We start from the raw sequence: 23,072 nt of genomic DNA on the forward strand, positions 1-23,072 counted from the left end.
TCCCATGTATCCACAGCCCTTGTCCTTCTAAATGCAAGTGATAGCGTGTTTGGAAGTTCTGTCTCAGGATCTTTGGTGAATTTTTGCAGTGCATCTTGTAGATAGTATACTGCTGCTACTGAGTGTCAGTGGTGGAGGGAGTGAATGCTTGTGTGTGGTGCCAAACAAGCAGACTTCTTTGTCCTAGATGGTGCCAAGGTTCTTGAGTTTTGTTGGAACTGCAACCATCCAGGCAAGTGGGGAATATTCCTGACCTGATCTTGTAACCACTATGTTTATGTGGCAAGTCCAATTGAGTTTCTAGTTAATGGTAACCCCTAGGATGTTGACAGTATGGGACTCAGTGATGGTAACACCAATGAATGTAAAGGGGCAGTGGTTGGATTGACTCTTATTGGAGATGGTCATTGCCTGTCATTTGTGTGGTGCGAATATAACTTGCCACTTGTCAGTCCAAGCCTGCATATTGTCCAGATCTTGTTAAATTTGAGCATGGACTGCATTTAAATCTGAGAAGTCGCGAGTGGTGCTGAACATTATGTAATCATCGGCAATATCCCCTCTTCTGACTTTATGATGGAGGGAAGGTCAGTGATGAAGCAGCTGAAGATGGTTGGGTCTAGGACACTACTCTGAAAAACTCCTGTGGAGATGTCCTGGAGCTGAGATGACTGACCTTCAATAGCCATGATCATTGCAAAACAATGATGTCAATCATCATGGGGCGGTGTGGTGGCTCAGTGGTGTGGGGCGGTACGGTGGCTCAGTGGTTAGCACTGCTACCTCACAGTGCCAGGGACCCCAGTTTGACCCCTGCCCCGGGTGACAATCTGTGTGGAGTTTGCACATGCTCCCTGTGTCTGTGTGGGTTTGCTCCGGTTTCCTCACACAATCCAAAGATCTGCACGTTAGGTGAATTGGCCACGCTAAATTGCCCATAGTGAAAGATGCATTAGTCGGTGGTAAATACAAGGTAGGGGAATGGGTCTGGGTGGGTTACCCTTTGGAGGGTCAGTGTGGACTTGTTGGACTAAAGGGCCTGTTTCCATACTGTAAGGAATCTAATCAAATCATTTTGTTGAAAGTTTTCCTCAGCTTTTTAACCAAGAGTTGAAACAAGAGAAACTTACACAAGGCTCAGTGATCATGGTTAAGAACACACGTATACATCAAATTCTTCACTTACTGGCAGTCCTGGTGATCCAATGTCTCCTTTTATTCCAGGGAACCCTGGTGATCCTGGAAGACCAGGATTGCCTTTTTCTCCTTTGATACCCCCAAATCCTGGTGGGCCTCGTGGACCCACTGGACCCTGTGGGCCTTGAAATCAGAAAAAAAATGTCTTTAGATATTAATATAGTTGCATTAACAGTCTTTAGTTAAGTTTCGCTCTAGTCTCATATTGGACAGTTATTTCACCAAACTATAATTACAGTCCCCAGAGTTAGGTACAAGATAAACAAAGGTTATATCCAGATTGCATCTTATTAAAAGTCAAATCCACCACACAGAAGCTGTAAACTATTTGCATAGGACACAATTTTCCTCAATATTCCCCCATTTCTTCTGAACTGCTAGATCTTTCCTTATCCTATTTGTACTAGCAATCCTTCATTTACTAATCAAACAGACCATTCTTCCTGTGCTAATGTAAAGTCATTTCAAAAAAGGAATGAAGTTCCAAGTCTGATCTTTTTCTTAGCTAGTGTATATTCTCTCGCAGGGAACACTGCATTATGATCAGGAGATGGAATGCTGAGTGGCTTTTCATATCCAGGACCCCGAGCTATTGAGGTCAGTTATAACTTTCAATGCAATTACAGGGAATTGTGGAATGACACGACACATTAAAAAGTTGTTCAACTCGAATGGCTATTTTGGCTCTTTGAAAGAGCTATCCTTTCCCTCATAACCGTGCAAAACTTCGCCTTCAACTACTCATCTAATTTCCTTTTGAAGATTTGAAAAAATGAGTTATAATGGTTGATATCATTGATTATACCTCTGTACTCAACATGTAAATATCATTTGTTCATATAATTGCTGTCATGCAAGATCAGATTATTATTGGCAGACCTGCAAAAATACTGGTACATATATAAAAGTATACTGTAAGTGTGAACTTGTCATGATATGTAAATGGTAGCTGCTCCAGGTAAATAGGTGCAGCTACAAAAATGTCTGATTTTATAAGTAACCTCTCTTCCTTCACTCATCCATTAACTTCTGAAATAATCACAAATTTCTTTTTATTGAATATACTTAATGATGATGCAAATCTGTGGCTCTGTCGCATAGAGAATTCCAAAGATTCACATTCTTTTAATTGGAGATTAGATTCTCAAACATTCACTGAAACTAATCATTGGCCACATATGATAATGAAGTCATGTCAGGTCTCATAAACAAAAGGCTACACCACACAAGCCACCATTACTTCTTTCTCCATCATGCATTTGTCCTTTTCCCGAAATCTTCCTGCTCTATTTTCCACCTTCCCATGACTGATGCTGTTATTTTCCCTTCTTTTTCTTTGTCCTTCCACCCCTTCCCTTCATTGGCTATTAGACTTTCCCTTCTTCAGCCCTCTGCCCTAGTGCCAATCCCTGGTGCTCTATTTCTCTACCATATTTTAATTTTCATATTTTAATAGAAGACTCAGAGCAAATGCAATACATCACAATGGTCCACACATTCAACAATGAAGCAGAACAAAACATATCAGTGAGATATTTACTTGTAAAGAACATAATTACAATCCAAGCTAAGAATTCTTATCGCTTGGCACACTTTTCAATTCAGAATAATGTTTATAAGGAATCTGCCCAGATATTAAAAACATAATGGGTAATAGCTTCACCAGTTAAGCATCTTGTATAGCCTGACCTCTTCAAAAGTATCCTGCACAGAGTTAAAACAATCCATTTCACAAAGTTGTAGTACCTTGTTTTATAAAAGAAGCATTAAAACAGAAGTTATTTTGAAAAAATCTGTACACAGATGGCAAGCCTTGAGTATTCATCATAAGTAAATTCTTAAAAGGGGTAATCACTCAAAAGTCAGAATCAAGGGCCAAACATATCCACTGTTCTTCTCCCAGTGGGAAAATTATAAACAAAAACTCTTGATCCAGTGTATCTCAGCTGGTTCCACCCTTCCAAGTTTGATGAGTGACAGAAACAATATTGAAGCTACAAATGCTTTTTTTTTGCCTGGGGAAGTAAAGTCAGTGGCAATTTTCACATGATTGAAAACATTCAAATGAAGGTGTTTTTCCCAATTGGTGCAAGATGTTCTCAGGAGTCCTTCACCATTTCTATTGTCTTAAAAATGGAAGATGTTTAATTGGCAAATAAAAGTATAGCAGTACTGTAACATTAATGATTTTACCAGAACAATTAAGGCAGATTATTCTTTATTAATATTTCAATGCTTTCAATTAATTAGTCATTACTTCTCCATGCGGCACTCATCATATTTGTTATTCCCCCAAGAGTTACATGGTTAATTCCACCACCTTGAAAACACTCACAGTTTGCCAAATAGCAACCACTTAGAGTTAAAAATCTAACCTTGTGGACCTGGGAAGAGTCAAAGTTTAGTAAGATCCAGAGCCATCGTTTGGTGAATCAGTCACATCGCACAATACAGAACGAGAATGCTGGTTAGAAACTTCATTAGCCTGTTACAGGACTATTTCAAAAGCAAAAATCCTCGTGGTTTTAAGCAAAGAGAGTAACATTTTTGCTTCATTTATCATGACAAGAACAAGGTTAACCTTTCCACACCTTCTACAAGATTAAAGCTGGCCAATACTTTTTCTACAAGGTGAATTTGCAGCATTTTTAAAGAAGATAGCAAAGCCTTGTTTGAGCAGGAAGGAATTAAACAAGGTTAGTCAATAGAAATTACCAAGCCAATTATCTAAGGAATTTTAATTTTAGTCAACATTTTTTAAAAAAACAGGCAAATAAAGCATTGCTGAAACAGTAGTATATAATATTATAATGTGAGAATTATATAAAATATAAAGATTTGAAATAAAATTAGCGATAAAAGTAGGTATGCCAAATAACATTACAACTTTGATGAATATATTAAAAACTAGGGTAGGTAGACAGAGTTTTAGTCTCTTGGCGAATCAAGGCAAGTCGGGAGAGGATATGAAAGGTGGAAGTAAAACCCAAGATCAGACATGATCACTTAGAATGGCAGAGAAGGAATTATGAACTGAATGGTTTACTAGAGCTCCTAATTCTTGTATTCTTGTGTTAAAAAAGATCAGCTTCAAATGATAGGACCAAAATTCAATTACCCTTATTGTTAACTGCCACTTAAAACATTTCCTTCGAGTTGAATTTACTGTTGATGACTTTGTCATATCAAGACTTGAGTTCCTCTTTCCACTGTTTTAACAGTGGCATTCCTGTATATTTTAAACAAATTTGTGTTTCAATTAAAATAACAGAGTGAGGAATTCGCTGCTTTTGTAAATGAATATTGACGGCAGTTTCTACGTATAAGATAATGGACTAGCTGCACTGAATGTCGGCTGACGGTGCATGACAACAGAGGGTCACTGCAGAGGGTCAGTTCCATGTACTCTTCTGATGATCAATGATATGATTTCCACACAGACTATTGGTTGGATCAGAATGGTGTTTCTTCATGTCATTTTGGCTTATTGCAGCACTTGCACCTTTAAGCTAGAATATAAAATATAAGCTAACCCTTCAGGTTAGTACTGAGGGAATGCAACACTGTTGAAGATGCCTCCTCTTGGATGAGGTATCAAACCGAAGGCCCATTTGCCCCCTTAACAGGACATTAAGGATTTCATTGCATTATTTTTAACAAAGAGCAGTGTACCTCAATCTCCTGGTTAAGATTTATAAATCAATGTTATGATTAAAAGAACACATGCAATTATCAAAATTGGCAAGAAACTTCCCTACATTTCCAAGCCCCCACTCCTGTCATTGTTCCACATCTTTCCTAAAAACATGAATGCTCATCAGGGCATGGTTCCCTGTGATGTCACATCAGAATGCAATTGGTTTACGTGTGAGTAACAAATAGGGAGACATCAAGGCTAAATTTTCAGGAGACAGAATCCGACCAACTCTCCCCTTATGCACCCATGGCACCGAGTCGACTGGACCACTCTGACTACTGTTGAAAGCAAGCTTAATGCAGCAATTAAACAGCCGACTAAAGTGGGGCATATCACTGTCAAAGAAAATTGTCAGTGGAAAACTCTCAGGATCAGACTGTTCACAACCTGTCTGATTTTGGAAATTAAATCTTACAATATCGTAGAATTGCAGAATTACTATGGTGCAAAAGAAGGTTGTTTGTCCTATGACAACTGCACCAGATCTCTGAAAGAACATTATAACTTTGATTCATTCATTCTCTTGTCTTTTGCCCAAACCCAAACCCAAGCATATTATTTCTATTCAAATAATAGACTAATGTCCTCCTGAATGCCTTAATTAAACCTGTCTTCACCATATTTCCAAGCATGACATTCCCAAGCCAGCTGAAGTGAGAGGAACTTTTTTTTTTCTCACATTGCATTTTCTTCTTTTACAAATTGCTTTAAATCTGCACCCTCTCATTCTCAATCATTTTATGAGTGGGAACTGCTTCTCCCTATCTAGTTTGTCCAGACCCCTCATGTTTTTGAAAGCTTCTATCAAATCTCCACTTGGCCTTCTCTTCTCCAAAGTAAAATCATCCCAACTTCTCTCAACTATCTTCCAAATGGAATTTACATCCCTGAAACCATTCTTGTAATCTCTTCTCCACTCTTTCCAATGCATTCATATTCATGTAGCTTGGCGCTTAATGCAGCAATTAAACTAAAGTGGGGCATATCACTGTCAAAGAAAATTGTCAGTGGAAAACTCTCAGGATCAGACTGTTCACAATATTCCAGCTGAAGTTGAATCAGTTCCTTATACAAACAGATGTTTTCCTGCAGATTTCTTTCTTGGTTTTTCTCGCAGCTGCCAAGTGACCCCAACTCAGCTACATTTAACTTTCTTTCAGCTTTTTGTCTCTTTTGACAAACTTCCACTGCACCACACTCCCAAGACCCATCTACTCATCACCCATCAACTTTGTTGCTGCTGAATCCATCTGTCTTACTTCATCTTTTGATGGCCTTGTTCTTGTCAAAGTGTCCTATCTTGTAGTCACTCACACTGACCTTGTTGCTATTCACATCAGCACTTGCAAGTGTTGCTAAATCAATCTGCAAGTGTTGCTAAATCAATCTGACTTTGGAATAAAATATTCACAAGCTTGGGGTGGCATGGTTGCTCAGTGGTTAGCACTGCTGCCTCACAGTGCTAGGAACCCAGGTTCAATTCCAGCCTCAGATGACTGACTGTGTGGAATTTGCACATTCTCCCTCTGTCTGTGCAGGTTTCCTCCCACAATCTGAAAATGTGCAGATTAGGTGAATTGTCCATGCTAAATTGCCTATAGTGCAGGTTATTAGTGAGGAGAATGGGTCTGGAAGGGTCAAACCAGCACTTACTGTCCATTTGGCATTTGTGAATGAATGATGACTTGTTGGGCCGAGGGCCTGTTCTCGTTCTAAATATGAGATTAGGGATAAGATAAATTTAACTTGGTAGCAGGCTTCACTTCTTTGTAAGAAAATGCTTATTTTGATCATGAAAACTGTACAAAATTAATTTTCCAGAGCTGTAGGATCTGAGAGAATGTGTTTCATGGAAAGAAGTTCATCAAGGGCAGCCAAGAAGCTGCTGTGCCTCCATGATTAGAGGTCATGGGATCAAAACTAAAGAACAGCATTTGATTTTAATGATTAATACAGAACATTGGACAACTGATACCAACAGGTGACTGCAGGAGGTCTAGAACCTTTGTTGATTTTACTGGAGAATCTCCATTTAAATGACACATTGCAGACTCCCACTCAATAGTTGACCAGATTTCAACCTTAGACTCATTCAAGCCTGTAAAATGATAGATGGGCAGGGAATGGTTAGGCTGTCTGATCTGAAATTTTGCATCCCACCTGTCCAGACCCTCTCCCCGCCATGCTTAAAATCAAGAACTATGTTTTTGACATTAAGTCTATGTCAAGAACACAGTCTGGAGGTGTTTACATCAAATCAGTTCTATGAGTCCACACTCAGTCAGTTGGCATACCGAAAAAAGTGCAAGTTATCCATTCCTGTGCCCTTTGCTCTGCCTTCAAAGCTCATACCACATTTATTTTTACATTCCTCAGTGGTGCAATCTTATTTTGTTTAAAAATTAACAGAAAGGTACAATTTAGGAAGAGAATGGCCCACTCTTCAAGTTGATGATTGGACTTCAAATTTCATAGCATTAATTTTGGAGGAACAATGTTGTGTACTATTTGCAAAGTGTGCAGGAATAGTTCAGCTTTTGCTTAAAAAGGAAATGAATATTCACATTATAGTCTATTGTTTAATGCTGTATACATTAGTGCTGTTATAATCCCAACTCATCCAAGTTAATTATTGCTGAAAGATCTAACCTGGAGGACCTGAGGAGGGTCAAGGTTCAACCAAAGGTCATCATTAGATGCGTCAGATATACCATATCACAAAACAAGACTGTTGGTTAGAAACTAAATACAAGCAGTTAAAGTACAACAGCAGTATTCTCAATTTTAGGGGAAAAGGAGGACCCAGCCATCCCTAAATTAATGTTTAAGATGTTTGATCAAAAACACAATGTTCCATTTCATATTGAGAATTCTGCAACTTGAATCCTCTTCAATCAGCAAAGATCTTCCCTTTAGGCTATTGAAGTGTGTCCAGCAGTACTCAGCTGAGTGGGTGTCATTCTACGTGGCTGTGCATGGAATACTGCACAGCACTGTTTTCCTCAGGGAATGGCCATGTCACCAACTATCAGGTGAGAAGTTCAGAAGCAGCAGCACAAGAAGGAGGTATAAGAGAAGCAAGAGGAAATGGGGCTTTCTAAAAACTAGTTCATAGGATGTAGACACCTCTGGTCAAACCAGCACTTACTGTCCATTTGGCATTTGTGAATGAATGATGATATAGTTTCAAATCAGGACGATTTTTGTGAGTTGGAGGGAAACTTGCAGGTGTGTGTTAAAATGAATCTACTTTTGTTGTTCTTCTAGCTGGAAGATGTCATGGGTTTGGAAAATGCTGTTGCTAGGATCTTGATGAACGAATGCAGTGTGTCTTGTAGATGGTGCATACTGTTGCCACTGTGTGTCAGTAGTGAAGGGAGTAAATGTAGAAAGTAGTGGATAGGATGTCAATCTCCTGGATGGTATCAAGCTTCGAGTATTATTGGAGTTGCACCTAACCAGGAACAAGGAATGTATTCCATCACACTCCTGTCTATGCCTTGCAGACACTACACAGCCATTGGAGAGGTAGGAGGTGAGTTACTCGCTGCAGAATTCCAAGCCTCTGACCTGTTGTTGTAGCCATTGAATTTATATGACTGTTTCAGTTCTGTTTCTGATCAATGGGATCTTCCTTGATGTTGATAATGGGTGATTCAATGATGATAGTGTAATTTAATGTCAAAGGATGAGGATTAGATTCTCTCTTGTTTGAGATGGCTGCTGCCCAGCATTTCTGCGGCCCTAACATTACTTACCACTTGTCATGGCAAGCCTGGATATTGTCCAGATCTATCTACTTGTGAAACCTGAGCTAGTTCAGTATCTGGAGAGTTGTGAGTAGTGCTAAACATTGTCCAATGATCAGCAAATAAGTCCACTTTTGAATTATGCTGGAGGGAAGGTTCTTGATCACACAGCTGAAGATGGTTGACCCTAGATCACGACATGGAGGAACTTCTGGAGAGATGTGCTGGGGCTGAGATGATTGACTTCCAACAGTCCACAACTATCTTCCTTTGTGACTGGTGTAACTCTAATAATGGAGAGTTTTCTCCCAGATTCTTTTTAATTCCAATTTTGCTCAGGCTCCTTGAAGCCATATTCTGTAAAATACTGCCTTAATGTCAGGGGCAGTGACTGGAGTCTCTGGAGTTCAACTCTGGTGGCACGGTGACTCAGGGGTTAGCACTGCTGCCTCACAGCGCCAGGGACATGAGTCGGATTCTCACCTCAGGTGACTGTGTGGAGTTTGCATTATCCCCATGTCTGCATGGGTTTCCTCTGGGTGCTCCGGTTTCCTCCCACAGTCCAACGACGTACTGGTCAGGTGAGTTGGCCATGCTAAATTGTCCATAGTGTTAGGTACATTAGTCAGGGGTAAATGTAGGGTATGGGTGGGTTACTCTTTGGAGGGTCGGTGTGGACTTAGAGTCATAGAGGAGTACAGCACAGAAACAGACCCTTCGGTCCAACCCATACATGCCAACCAGATATTCCAACCCAATCTAGTCCCACCTGCCATCACCCGGCCCGTATCCCTCCAAACCCTTCCTATTCATATACCCATCCAAATGCCTTTTAAATGTTCCAATTTTGTGTGGAGCTGCAGAAAATGGGGAAGACACTAAACAAGTATTTTGCATCAGTATTTACTGTGAAATAGGATGTGGAAGATATAAACTGTAGGGAAATAGAATGTCCGTATTATAGAGGAGGAAGTGCTGGATGTCTTGAAACGCATAAAGGTGGATAAATCCCCAGGACCTGATCAGCTGTACCCTAGAACTCTGTGGGAAGCTAGAGAAATGATTGCTGGACCTCTTGCTGAGATATTTGTATCATCAATAGTCACAGGTGAGGTGCCAGAAGACTGGAGGTTAGCGAACGTGGTGCCACTGTTTAAGAAGGGTGGTAAGGACAAGCCAGGGAACTATAGACCAGTGAACCTGACGTCGGTGGTGGGCAATTGTATCAGCCTCCACCACTTCCTCTGGCAGCTCATTCCATACATGTACCACCCTCTGTGTGAAAACGTTGCACTGTAGGTCTCTTTTATATCTTTCCCCTCTCACCCTAAACCTATGCCCTCTAGTTCTGGACTCCCCGACCCCAGGAAAAGAATTTGTCTATTTACCCTATCCATGCCCCTCATAATTTTGTAAACCTCTATAAGGTCACCCCTCAACCTCCGACGCTCCAGGGATAACAGCCCCGGCCTGTTCAGCCTCTCCCTATAGCTCAAATCCTCCAACCCTGGCAACATCCTTGTACATCTTTTCTGAACCTTTTCAAGTTTCACAACATCTTTCCGATAGGAAGGAGACCAGAATTGCACGCAACATTCCAACAGTGGCCTAACCAATGTTCTGTACAGCCGCAACATGACCTCCCAACTCCTGTACTCAATACTCTGATCAATAAATGAAATCATACTAAACGCCTTCTTCACTATCGTATCTACCTGCGACTCTACTTTCAAGGAGCTATAAACCTGCACTCCAAGGTCTCTTTGTTCATCAGCACTCCCTAGGACCTTACCATTAAGTGTATACGTCCTGCTAAGATTTGCTTTCCCAAAATGCAGCACCTCGCATCTACCTGAATTAAACTCCATCTGCCACTTCTCAGCCCATTGCCCCATCTGGTCCAGATCCTGTTATAATCTGGGGTAACCCTCTTCGCTGTCCACTACACATCCAATTTTGGTGTCATCTGCAAACTTACTAACTGTACCTCTTATGCTCGCATCTAAATCATTTATGTAAATGACAAAAAGTACAGGACTCAGCATTGATCCTTGTGGCACTCCACTGGTCACAGGCCTCCACTCTGAAAAACAACCCTCCACCACCACGCTCTGTCTTCTACCTTTGAGCCAGTTCTTTATATAACTGGCTAGTTGTCCCTGTATTCCGTGAGATCTAACCTTGCTAATCAGTCTCCCATGGGGAACCTTGTCAAACGCCTTACTGAAGTCCAAAAAAATCACATATACCGCTCTGCCCTCATCAATCCTCTTTGTTACTTCCCAAAAAAACTCAATCAAGTTTGTGAGACTTGATTTCCCACACACAAAGCCATATTGACTATCCCTAATCAGTACTTGCCTTTCCAAATACATGAGGAGAAAGTGAGGTCTGCAGATACATGTACATCCTGTTCCTCAGGATTCCCTCCAACAACTTGCCCACCACCGATGTCAGGTTCATTGGTCTATAGTTCCCTGGCTTGTCCTTACCACCCTTCTTAAACAGTGGCACCACGTTAGTTAACCTCCAGTCTTCCGGCACCTCACTTGTGACTATTGATGATACAAATATCTCAGAAAGAGGTCCAGCAATCACTTCTCTAGCTTCCCACAGAGTTCTAGGGTACAGCTGATCAGGTCCTGGGGATTTATCTACCTTTATGCGTTTCAAGACATCCAGCACTTCCTCCTCTATAATACGGACATTCTATTTCCCTACAGTTTATATCTTCCACATCCTTTTTCACAGTAAATACTGATGCAAAATACTCGTTTAGTATCTTCCCCATTTTCTGCAGTTCCACACAAAAGCCGCCTTGCTGATCTTTGAGGGCCCCTATTCTTTCCCCAGTTACCCTTTTGTCCTTAATACATTTGTAAAAAACCTTTGGATTCTCCTTAATTCTATTTGCCAAAGCGATCTCACGTCCCCTTTTTGCCCTTCTGATTTCCCTCTTAAATATACTCCTACTTCCTTTATACTCTTCTAAGGATTCACTCGATCGATCTTGTCTATATCTTACATATGCCTCCTTCTTTTTCTTAACCAAACCCTCAATTTCTTTAGTCATCCAGCATTCCCTATACCTACTAACCTTTCCTTTCACCCTGACAGGAATATACTTTCTCTGGATTCTCGTTATCTCATTTCTGAAGGCTTCCCATTTTCCAGTCGTCCCTTTACCTGCGAACATCTGCCCCCAATCAACCTAATACCATCAAAACTGGCCTTTATCCAATTTAGAACTTCAACTTTTAGATCCGGTCTATCCTTTTCTATCACTATTTTAAATCTAATAGAATTATGGTCGCTGGCCCCAAAGTGCTCCCCCACTGACACCTCAGTCACCTACCCTGCCGAATTTCCCAAGACTTGTTGGGCTGAAGGGCCTGTTTCCATACTGTAGGGAATCTAATCCTTTGTCCATATTTGAACCAAGGCTGCAATGAGTGCAGGAGGTGAGTGACCCTGGCGGAACCCAAACTGAGCAGCAGTGAGCAGATTTGTTGAGTGAATGCTGCGTTGAAAGTACTGTCAATGATCCCTTTTGTTACTTTGCTGATTAATGTGTGTAGATTGATAGGATGGTAAGTGACCAGCTTTGGGATTGTCCTGCTTTTTGTGTGCGAGACATTCAGAGGTGATTTTCAATATTACTGAACAGATGCCAGTGTTCTAGTTGCACTGGAGTAACTTGGCTGGCGGTGTGGCAGGTTTTAGAGAATATGCCTTCAGCAGTCTTACTGGAATTGGCTCATACGCTTGAGGAATGCTACAATAATGGAGCCCCTTTCTGCGTGGGAAAACTAATTTAAGTTTGTGCCAGTCACCTCAACCCCAATTCTCCATGCACCAATAATTCCACACTTCATTCCTTCACTTTATCGCAGACCTTCACAGTGTCCACTTGGCCCCAGTTCAAATATTAGAGCCTTACATGATGCATATTTTAGAAATAAATAAACACAAAATGAAACTCATCACCCCAGTTCAACCTCTTGCCTGTCTTCCATGTGCCTTTTGTTTACCTTACTAATCCCAAACAGTGTGATCCCAGTGATGCAGCATAGCTAGTCGACGGCTGCTGACTTTCAATGGAGAGATCATAATGCTCTTTGAGGATGACCTTGAGAAGCCTTGAGTCTCGGAGGTTTTGATGTCACATTGAATTGTCTTAATATGGGCGATGGTAGTCTGGGCTGGCAAATGGGACCTGGTAGGGAGGTAGGGCGGGAGTAGAAATGCTTTCAGCCTGAGAGGAGCTGGACTGCACTGCTGTGATACCTTGCAAGTTCCTTTGAAAACTGGTAAACATCACCTTGATGGCTGTAATCTGAGTGTGCATGGTAACAGGTCGAGCAGGCCGGGTGTACAAGCTGTGAAGTATGGAGGAGAGACTGGTAACAATGTGTAAAGGTGAGGCCATGAAGATATGAATGTTTCATATGAGTCTTGATTGTTAGAAGATTGTAGGTGCGTGAGTGATTCACATGTGGTGAATTGAGCAGTAGGTGAGACAATTGGTGCCATTGGTGGAATATGGCATCTACTCACACCTTGACTACTCATGTACAGTCATTAAATGTCTTCCAGCACTGCAGACAGGTCCTTGGGACTGCATTCCTGGCAGTCACCGCCTTGGCTATTTGCTTTTGACACTTAGTATGAATGACCTCTTGATCCTCCACAGATACAGGGCATCTCTCCTTCTTTCTATCTCCATCACTACAATCTTCAATGCAGTGTCTGAAAAAAACTGGATATTCTTCCTCTCTCATGTTCAGCCATTCATCTCTTTGGTCAGATTTGGCTGACAAAGCATGTGCTCTGGCCACAGTACAACTCCTCTTTTAGAGGTACTGGCTAGCTTTAATTCATATTAATGCACTGTATCTGGGCTGCCTGTGGAAGTGTGGAGCCAGTTGGGGAGAATTATACTGGCTGCATACAGAGATCATGCTAATAAGCAGCAGCACAAAGATGCTTGTGCGTCACTGTAAACTGAAAGAGTGGGCACTAATTTGACATTTTGATCCTCTTCCCTGTTTTGTTTATTGGATAAATGGGGGGGGGGAAGCCACTTAAACTCCATGTACTTTCACAAATCCAGCGGTGTTCAGGTCAATTCTAACTTCCAAAATCTAACTGTGTTTCAAATGAAGTCATTTTGGCAAAATATTCAGTCCTCTATTGAGGTATGTTTAGTGATGGTGGACCATTTAATTGGGTTGGGCACCATCCTCAGAAGACACATTTCACCAGCTGAGGCCTTTAATGGGCAATTGATGGCCATTCAAAGATCTTTCCCACCACTGCTGCTATTAATTTTTTGCCTAGCAGGAGACATGTGAAGCAGGGAGCAAAACAAGTCAACTCCAGATTGTTTGCTTGTAAGTTCCTGGAGTGGAATGTCTCTCACTCGGGAGTGCTCAGTGCCTGACCGACTCCTGACATCAGAAAGGGTCAGCGGTGGGGCAGTGCAGTAATTGTAAGGAGATCAGCTAGTAGAGTTCATAAAACGAGTTCCCTGCTAACCTAGTCCAATCAGGGAGCCCTGCCTGACAGATAAAAACAGAAGTGTCAGAGGTTCCATTCACTCTGAGAACTAGCTGTGAGGAAATTGGACCAATGTCAGGTACTGTGCACGTAAACGATGATTTGGTGATGGAATACCAACCTCTGTGGAGTTATTTCAGTGGGAAGAGAGCGGGAACGCTTTACAAGGCTTACCCGAGGTCATTTATCTTGATGACATACTAATAACAGGGAAGACCAATAAAGGTCATTCAGAGAATTTAGAGATAGTCCTTAGATATTTCTCCAAGATGGGCATATGCCTTAAAAGAGAAAAATGTGTGCTCCAGGCACCTGGGCTACAGAGTCAACGAGACTGGGCTACCCCCATTTGAAGATAAAGTGAAGGCAATCAAAAATGCCCCAGCTCCCACATCTGTACAAGAGCTTAAGTCTTTCCTTGAATTGGTGAACAATTATGGAAAGTTCATAAGAAACCTGGCCTCCATCCTGGCACCCTTAGTATTGATAAAGGGTCCACCTTGGAGATGGTCTCATAGCCAAAATGGAGCCTTTAGGGAAATGAAGACATAGCTAACATTGTCTAAGGTGTTGGCAATCTATGATCCCAAGCGAGATCTGGTGTTGACATGTGATGCCTCCCTGTGCGGTATCAGGTTGGTGTTGGCTCACAAGTGGCCTAATGGAGAGGAATGCCTGATAGTGTATGCTTCCAGGACTTTGGCTGATGCAGAGCGCAAATACACCCAGATAGAGAAGGAAGGTTTGGCGATCATCTTTGGTGTGAGGAAGTTCACCCAATATCTTTATGGTCATAAATTTGTAATATTAACAGACCACAAACCCCTGTGAAGGCTACTCAAAGAGGACAAAGCTGTGCTGCCATAGCTTCAAGTCACATTCAGTGGGAGGCCATCTCTCTGAGTTTGTACAGGTACAAGTTGGAAGAAATGGAGATGCCTGGAGCTGCCTCCTGGTGGCAGATACCCCACCAGTGGTGCCATCGTTGGAGGAGTCCATTCAGGTTTTAAACTTTCTGGACATCCTTCTGGTCAGCGCTGGCAATATCAAACTGTGGACACAAGAAGATCTGGTGCTGGCGAAACTTAAACAGCTGGTGCTCTTAGGAGAAACAAAAGAGCCATTGCAACCAGAATTGAAACCTTTCTAGACCCGGCAAGACAAGATCATTTTATTTTTGGGAGCAAGAGTAATTATTCCGAGCCACATACTGGCTGAACGCCAAAAGGGTCACCCAGGCGTTGCCAAAATAAAGATGTTGTCGAGAAGTATGTCTGATGGCCAGGACTGGATGCAGATATGGCCACATTGGTGGGGCAGTGCCCAGAGTGCCAACAAGGTCCAAAATTATAGCCAAATTCGTGATAATGGCTGGTTAAAAATGTTAACTATGCCAGCCCCTTCATGGACTGAGCATTCTTAGTCATTAGTGGATGCCCACTCAAAATAGCTGTATGTTTATAAAGTTCATTTGTCAAACATGGGGACGACAGTAGAAATACATGGGCTCCTGGAAGCGTTGGTCACAGACAAGGGCCATTACTTACCAGCAGGAAATTCAAGTATTTCCTAAAGTCGAATGGCATTCGTCACATAAGGACGACTCCATACTATCGTTCAGTGGTCCGAGTAGCCCAAACTTTGAAGGCAGGCTTAAAGCAACAGCCCACAGCTTCACTTGATACCAAAGTGTACCTATTTGATTAATGGACTATCCCTCATGCAACTACAAGGATAGCTCCAGCAGGGCTTCAAACAGGGAGATGACTTTGCACCAGGACAAATCTGATTTTCCTGGAACTGATGGTAATGATGTTGGGGGCGTGGGGGTGGAGGTGAAATGGCATCAGGAACACCAATGCCAGGCAGAAAACTCTGCTAAGTGAGAGAGAGTTTGCTTCAGGGGATGACATTTGGTGTCAAAACCTTGGGAATGGCCCTGCATGGGTAAATGGCATGGGTGACGCGAGGTCAAGTCCCATGACATACAAAGTTTGGGGAGGTGAGGCGATCCTGAACAAGCACATGAAACTGCAAACTTGCAAATAGGGCAGGAGCAAAACATACCCCGTCCCTCAGAACAGCCAAATAGGCTGTTGGAACCTGTGGGTGCTCCCCCTCCATCCAGTGTCAAAGATATCTCAGAGTCTGAGATAGATCCGGGAGATGTTGCAGCCAGGACACCTTTACTGTCTGAAGAAGACGATGAATTTATTACAAAATGCACCATATGTGAGAGATAGTCTACGGTTCGGTACACGCCTCCCATATCTGAGGCTGAGTCGACGGAACTGGACCCAGTGCGAAAACGCCCCAGGGAAGAACAAGTACAGGCCTACATCCCTGAACCTAGAGAGGGAAGGATGTAGAGATTGTAATGAGGTCATCCAGGTGGGTATGATGGAAAATGATTCCCTGACTGGAGCTGTTATCCTAGTCCAATCAGAGAACCCTGGCTGACAGATATAATCAGGAGTGTCTCCCCTTCACTGTTTTGATCACACAGCACTGCCCTCTGATGTGAAGGGCAGTGTTTGTCACTGGCCACCCGGGTGTTTTCCTATCTTCCTGGTGGTGGTGGAAATTAAATAAAAAAGAAAAAAAAAAAGAGGGGATAAATAAGCACTACTGCACTTAGGTGGTAGTGTGGGGGTTAAAAAAAAAAGAATAAACAGGAGTTGCTTGTCACTGGCCACCCGGGTGTTTTCCTATCTTCCTGGTGGTGGAATTTGAATAAAGATTGGTGCACTTTGTGTCTTTCACTGTGTCTCACACCTGCACACACACACCATGGGTGCTGGGGAAAAAAATAAGCACTACCGCACTTAGGTGGTAGTGTGGGGGTTAAAATAAAAAAAATAAACAGGGGAAAAAAAAAATAATCAGGAGTGTCAGAAGTTCTGTTCACCCAGAGCTGGCTCTGAGGAAGCCACACCAGTGTCAAGTAGTATGCACATGTAAATAAAGGGTGACTTGGTGAAGGGATACCAGTCTCGATGGAGTTATCTTAGGGGACACTAAGAGACAGCCCCTTAAGCAGCCCTTGAACCCCTTATCATACACCTCTAACCTGGCATCCTGGTCATTGTATGTGTCTGGTACCAGCGGTGGCCATTGCCTCTGAGGTGGTGCTGATGTTTAATTGAGCTGATTGGCCAGCAACTCTTGGCGAAGCAGCACTTCTGCCACCCAAATCCTTGATCCTAGTGGAAGACCCATAGCTGGCCTGTAAAGTGCCTGATTGGCACACGATGCAGTGGGCTGTCCAGAACAGAGGCATTGTGGGGCTCTGTAACCAGTAGCCAAGACACTCATCTCTTCCCACAATGTTCCATCTATTGAACTCTGTGAACAAAGCATGAGACTTTAAAAAAGGTTCCATTCCATATTGGGCAGGAGAGGGAATTACTTGTTTGGACACTGTGGGAGCTAAAATCATATTCTTAAAACAGGTTAAAAGCCTAACAGCATATCTTAAAGGCAAACAGTTCGAACAACTTACTAAAATGGAATGTCTCCCAATAAATTAAGGAATTGAATAAAAATCTTAATTTCAGGCTGGGTTCCCCTTTGTACATTAAGAAGGCAAAACAAACTCAATATTTCACCTTAGGTTGCAGGAACTATAATGATGTTAGTCTATAGAAAGCCAGCCATTCAATGGAAGCATTTTTTAATTGCATTATCATGCAACAGATATGCAGATGGAATTAACTTGCTGAGCAAATATTTATTGGAATCCCCAACCTAGTATTGGTTCAGTTCTGTTTTTTTTTCATTAACTATGAGGGGATTTTACTCAGAAGTGAGGTTGAGCCTGCTCAGCTATTTAATTTTATTTCTCTTTACTACTTTCAGTATTGAGCTCCTTCTACTGTTCTCCAAGAAATCTTCCACTCAACATTTGGAGAACGTTGCTCCCATGTGACATTTGCATTTCCCCAAACCAGCTTCCCTTCATTCTGCTCAATAAGAGCAGATTTATATGTGGATTGATGTTGACTGGGAACTCGTTCAAGATTCTGCAAACACCTGATCCTTTCACCTCAGCAGACTGGGTTGAATCCTCAACTCCTCAGGTTTAACTCCATATCAAAATAACACAGCAACATAAAAATAATCTTCCTTTTGAAAAACGGACACAGAATAAAACTGCAATCTACAAACTCAGGCCCACTGCTTTAACCAACATGAGGTTTGTTAACAAAAGAAAGCACAAACTTGCTTCTCTGTCTAAAACCAGAGAATAAGGTTCTTTTTAAACTTTGTGTAGGTTCCCAGGTAGGTCTGGGTGTGGTGTGTAATTTTGGATATGGTCTGATTGAGAGATTGGCTTGCTGTCGGCTCTTTGGCACAAGGATGTAGCCTGAGACAGGGATAGGGAAAGGACTGCGGCCTGGTACGTTGGGGCCTGGAAGCTTGGCAGAAACGGAAGGCGATCTCTGATTTGAAGCAGGTGGGGGATCAAAGCCCAGAGGCAAATCTGGGAGGGGCATACCACAAGGGAGATCCGAGGCAAGAGGGGAGATTAGAAGCTAGGATCGGGTCAGTTGGAGATCTCCTGCTAAAGATCGTTTGGGTTTGGGTTTGGGTTTGTGTTGGTATCAGGTTGTTGGGGGAGGGGAAGAGGAGAGGACACTGGGGCTAGGGGGATTGGTGAGGACATTGTCAGAAGGGAATGCAGAGAAATCAGAGAAGTTGGTTAACGAGGTGGGATGTGAGATTGAAGCGTCAGGATGGGCAGATTGAAATTGTCGGATGGGGAGGGGGTGTGTGGGGAAGATTAGAAACACTCCTGTCAGGTTTCAATCATGAATTTGGCTGGTTCCCCGTGCAGCCCCCTCCATCCCTCCTCATAAACATCTCAACCTCTGCATTCTGTTGGCACATATTTATAATTCTAATATAAATAACAAGCTAAGAAACTGCCCTCAAATATATTTATGAACACATCGCACAACTGAATCAAATGAATTCTTAACCTGGTGTTTCAACTTCAAACTCTTAACCTTAAACTTTGAACAATCACCCCAGTGACCTTCTCCTGCTTAAGGTGTTTATTTCTCTGTAGTTTTACAGAGGAAATAGTCACTTCTTGCAAAAATGCATGAGGCTTACTTAGTGTTCAGATACAGATGCAGAAATAAAAGCTCAAAACTGACTACAGTACTTAAGCAAACATCTTTCTTATTTGAATATGGACAAAGATTGATGACCTGCCCTTGCGCTGCCACCAGTTCCACACTCTTTTTGTTTAGCTAACTGATCTGCTAACTGATATATTAAAAGAACAAGAACTGTTGTAGTAGAAGCTACAGAGCTCAAAACATTTAGAATAAAAAAATGCACCACTGATCTGCCCAGGGATGGGACAGTCCCCCCCAGCGAGATGACCTGAATTGGGACTGAGCCAGCAAGCAAAGTGAAATGAAATGAGAACACAACATTGTGAAGATGCTCTACAAGGATGATGTAGAATAAACAAAGACAAATGTGACTGCATTTGCCATTAAGAATGTTTGACGATGAATGACACTGTGCTCTCTGTGATCTGTGACTCACATTAGCAGGTACATTCTATACATGCGGAACAGCTGAATGAAAATAGTGCAAAATGGGTGAGGCAACACATTAGACTCTTCATCCACTTTGGAAAGAAATACCTTTTTTCTGATCTTACCTGGTCTTCCTGGCTGCCCTGGAGTCCCTGGTGATCCTTTTGGGCCCTCAAATGATTGCCCTGGTGGTCCAGGGGGTCCTGGTGGGCCTTGCTGACCTGTGAATCCTGGGAATCCAGGATCACCTTTAAGACCTGGAGCTCCAGGACCCCCTGGGTTACCTGGAACTCCTGGATCTCCTTTTGGTCCTGTCATGAGGAACACATTAGATGGTGAGTGGCTTGGAATCACCCAGTAATTGAAATACATTTCACAAGTCGACAATAAAGGTCTTTCATGAGCATTTTTCTCATGATAATCATTATCCTTTCCACCTTTAGATAGCTTGGACAGAATTTTGATATATTTCATTTTATCTAATTAGAAACAATAATGGATTTTGGAGAACTGAGGCAAAAAGTTAAAACTACTTCTGTAAACTCTACAGTATGCAGATGACAGTCATAAGTCACTAAAAATTTGTTCTCACAATTTATGCTTCTGAACCATTGTATTAGGGGGGAACCCGTGCCTATTTCTCAGGAATTAATTATTTTGATTAGATTCTGTTTGAACTATTGGATTCCATTGCACAAATATTACTCCTTGACATTTGTTATTCAACAAAACTATTATTTTGAACATTCAGTTTGGTTGTAGACTACAACTTACTCTGGAAATCCTTCTCTCGGCATTGTAGCCTCTTCTGAATAATACAACAGAACTCTGCAAGATGACCTTACAGTAGTCTCAGTGTTTGATCAGTGCTGCTTCAGCTTCACTTTTAGCTGTCATTACAGAGGATTTCATTTTACTGAATCAGCAGTATACACTATGTAAAATGTATGATGCATGAGAAAGGCTAAAGGGCCATATTGAATTTCAGGGCTCAGATTAATTTACAGCTTTGTTATTCACTTTTGAACACATATATAGTTCTGCATTGTCAGCAGATCCTGCATTACAGCATTTATCACTACAAGTCTAAAATTAATCTTCACTCTGATTATTGTTGGATTAAAAGGTAAATTCAATGGCAATGAAATCTTTGAATTGAAAATTAATAAGACTGCACAGTACTGCTGCTGTAAAATTAAAGACATGTATCTTTCAATTTTGAATTGAAGATTTTTCTAATTCATTATTTACCTGGAATTCCTGAAGGACCAGGGGGTCCTGGACGTCCTAGACCTGGAGGACCTACAGACAGACATCACAATCATGAGGGCAATGAAAAGAAATACTGGACAAAAATGAAAGCACACAGTTTGACCTTTAATAGCTCAGATTTTCTTTTAATTGTTGAGACACCTGAGACAAAAGCTGCTTTGAGGTGAAGCAAACTTTACAGCACAACTGACCTAACAGTGATTCTTCCAGGAACTCTAATTATCTGCTAAGGTGGTGTTTATCTCCCCTTGAAATGCTTGACATCTGGAAAGTCACCTTGAGGAGGAGACATAGATTTTTACATTTCCTCTTCCTTAAATCAGACATCACAATCTTTTGAAGCCAGGCCCCCACAAACGCTGTTCTATATAAAAGGCTATTCAATCAATGAAGCCTTCTTTGAACCTTGCCGATTTTGCTCTTTCTGTAATTCTGTTTGACACATGTAATCTCCATAAGATTCTACCAAGTCTCCCTGTGAACTAACAATGCACTGTTTGCTTTTGCTTATAGGTATGTTATTTAGTCTTGGAAGAATGCGTCGTAATGGGCCAGTGTGTTTCCATATCCCAAGTCATATTACCCATTTTGAGGGTATCCTTAAACAAGAGGCTGGAAGTTACAGGGGCATGAGTGGATGTACCTCACATGGCCCCTCTACACCTGAAAGAAAGCTGGCAGCCAGTTGACTCTGAAGACAAAGTACTGCTGGTGTGCTAAACAAGCTCCTTGAGAAAGCCCCATTCTCTCTTGTCAATATGCTTGCTGGCAACTCCAACAGTGCCAACAATGCTAGAGTTGAGTGGTGGCCTTTGTTGGGATTGCAGTCAGGCTCATGCAAGGTGGTTCATGGATTCTGAAGGAAGGTAAACCTGGTAGCTTTGAGTGGGATGGAGTGGGAGTTGAGCAAGTGAGTTTTGTACAATGGGTAGACAGGAAGGAAAGAAGGGTGTTTACATCTTGGGGGTGCCCCAGATTGGCAAGGAAAGCCCTCCAATGATAACATTCCATCCTTCCATTCTGCTATTTCAACATATTGGAAAACAAAACCACGATTGCCCATCTCACAATGCCAATCATATTTTGTCATGGATAGAATAATATTATGGTCAGCTGACCTGTTAACAATCTCAAGTGACCCTTAATTATTTCATTACATATGGTGGGCGGGCTAATGGTTTTGGGGCCCGTTTATCCCAAGTGTTATTGGGATTGGGTGGGAAGTTTCCCAGAAATCCCTCCATAAACTTCTTTGCTTCCTTGTCCTTTTCAAAATTGGACCTTTTCATCAAGCCTTTGGTCATCAATCCTAACCTTTACAAAATCTGGTCAACCTATCTGTAAAGCACTGTAGTATTTCTTGTATAAATGCGTATTGTCGGAGAGTCACAACATTGATTCACACTCAAATCCATTCATTTTAGGAAGTAACTGAACCTGAATCTCCCTTTGGACCAGCTCGGCCTGGAATACCATCACGGCCTGGTTGTCCTTTCTCTCCTGGAATCCCTGGAATTCCAAGAGGACCTGGTTCACCTGAAAACAAAATAATTGATTAAAGCTGTTACTAATCATGATATTTACAATGATTTTGGATAATCCAAAATAAAAATCAGAAACATGAATCAAATAACAAAATTTAATGAAAAAAGTTGAATTCGTTTCTGGTCTACTCCTTTTCTCCCTCCACACCCACCCAGGGCCAATCGTCAATCTAATTGGACGTGTAGCCTCCTCCCAATCCTGTACCAAAATACTTTGTGCCTAGTCACCGAGAGAGATTTATGAACATTGCTGTCAAATGCCTTTAGATTTTCCCATTTTCCTTCAGCATGTTTGACATCCTTCCATGTGCAGGAGATGATGAGAATGCATCCTCAGAGCTAGGAGGCCAGATGAGATTATCCACTATACTGCTCTTGATGGTTAAATAAGACAATTCTGGAACAGCAAAATTTGCCACAAGTACTGTACATGAAGTTGTCCCCTGTTGGAAGTGCAGAACAATCTCTGCTGTTGTGTTGTTTACATGATTGACATGTG

At 41.9% G+C, this 23,072-nt stretch overlaps 1 protein-coding gene across 8 annotated transcripts in view; it reads right to left on the reverse strand.

Annotated features, from left to right (window-relative positions):
* The window catches only part of col4a5 (collagen, type IV, alpha 5 (Alport syndrome)), a 251,079-nt gene that overhangs the window by 35,428 nt on the left and 192,579 nt on the right, over positions 1-23,072 (reverse strand). For 3 of the 8 annotated variants that reach the window (XM_043705032.1, XM_043705031.1, XM_043705033.1), the window contains 6 exons: positions 22,467-22,565; positions 21,009-21,059; positions 19,883-20,068; positions 7,544-7,552; positions 3,573-3,581; positions 1,187-1,320 (listed from right to left, as the gene is read on the reverse strand). In XM_043705032.1, coding sequence (XP_043560967.1) covers positions 1,187-1,320; positions 3,573-3,581; positions 7,544-7,552; positions 19,883-20,068; positions 21,009-21,059; positions 22,467-22,565 — 488 coding nt within the window. The remainder of the gene's footprint in view (positions 1-1,186; positions 1,321-3,572; positions 3,582-7,543; positions 7,553-19,882; positions 20,069-21,008; positions 21,060-22,466; positions 22,566-23,072) is intronic. The other 5 variants (XM_043705036.1, XM_043705035.1, XM_043705037.1 and 2 more) reach the window with 4 other exon arrangements.

Source organism: Chiloscyllium plagiosum, chromosome 15 (assembly GCF_004010195.1).
Source record: "Chiloscyllium plagiosum isolate BGI_BamShark_2017 chromosome 15, ASM401019v2, whole genome shotgun sequence".
NCBI lineage: Eukaryota > Metazoa > Chordata > Chondrichthyes > Orectolobiformes > Hemiscylliidae > Chiloscyllium > Chiloscyllium plagiosum.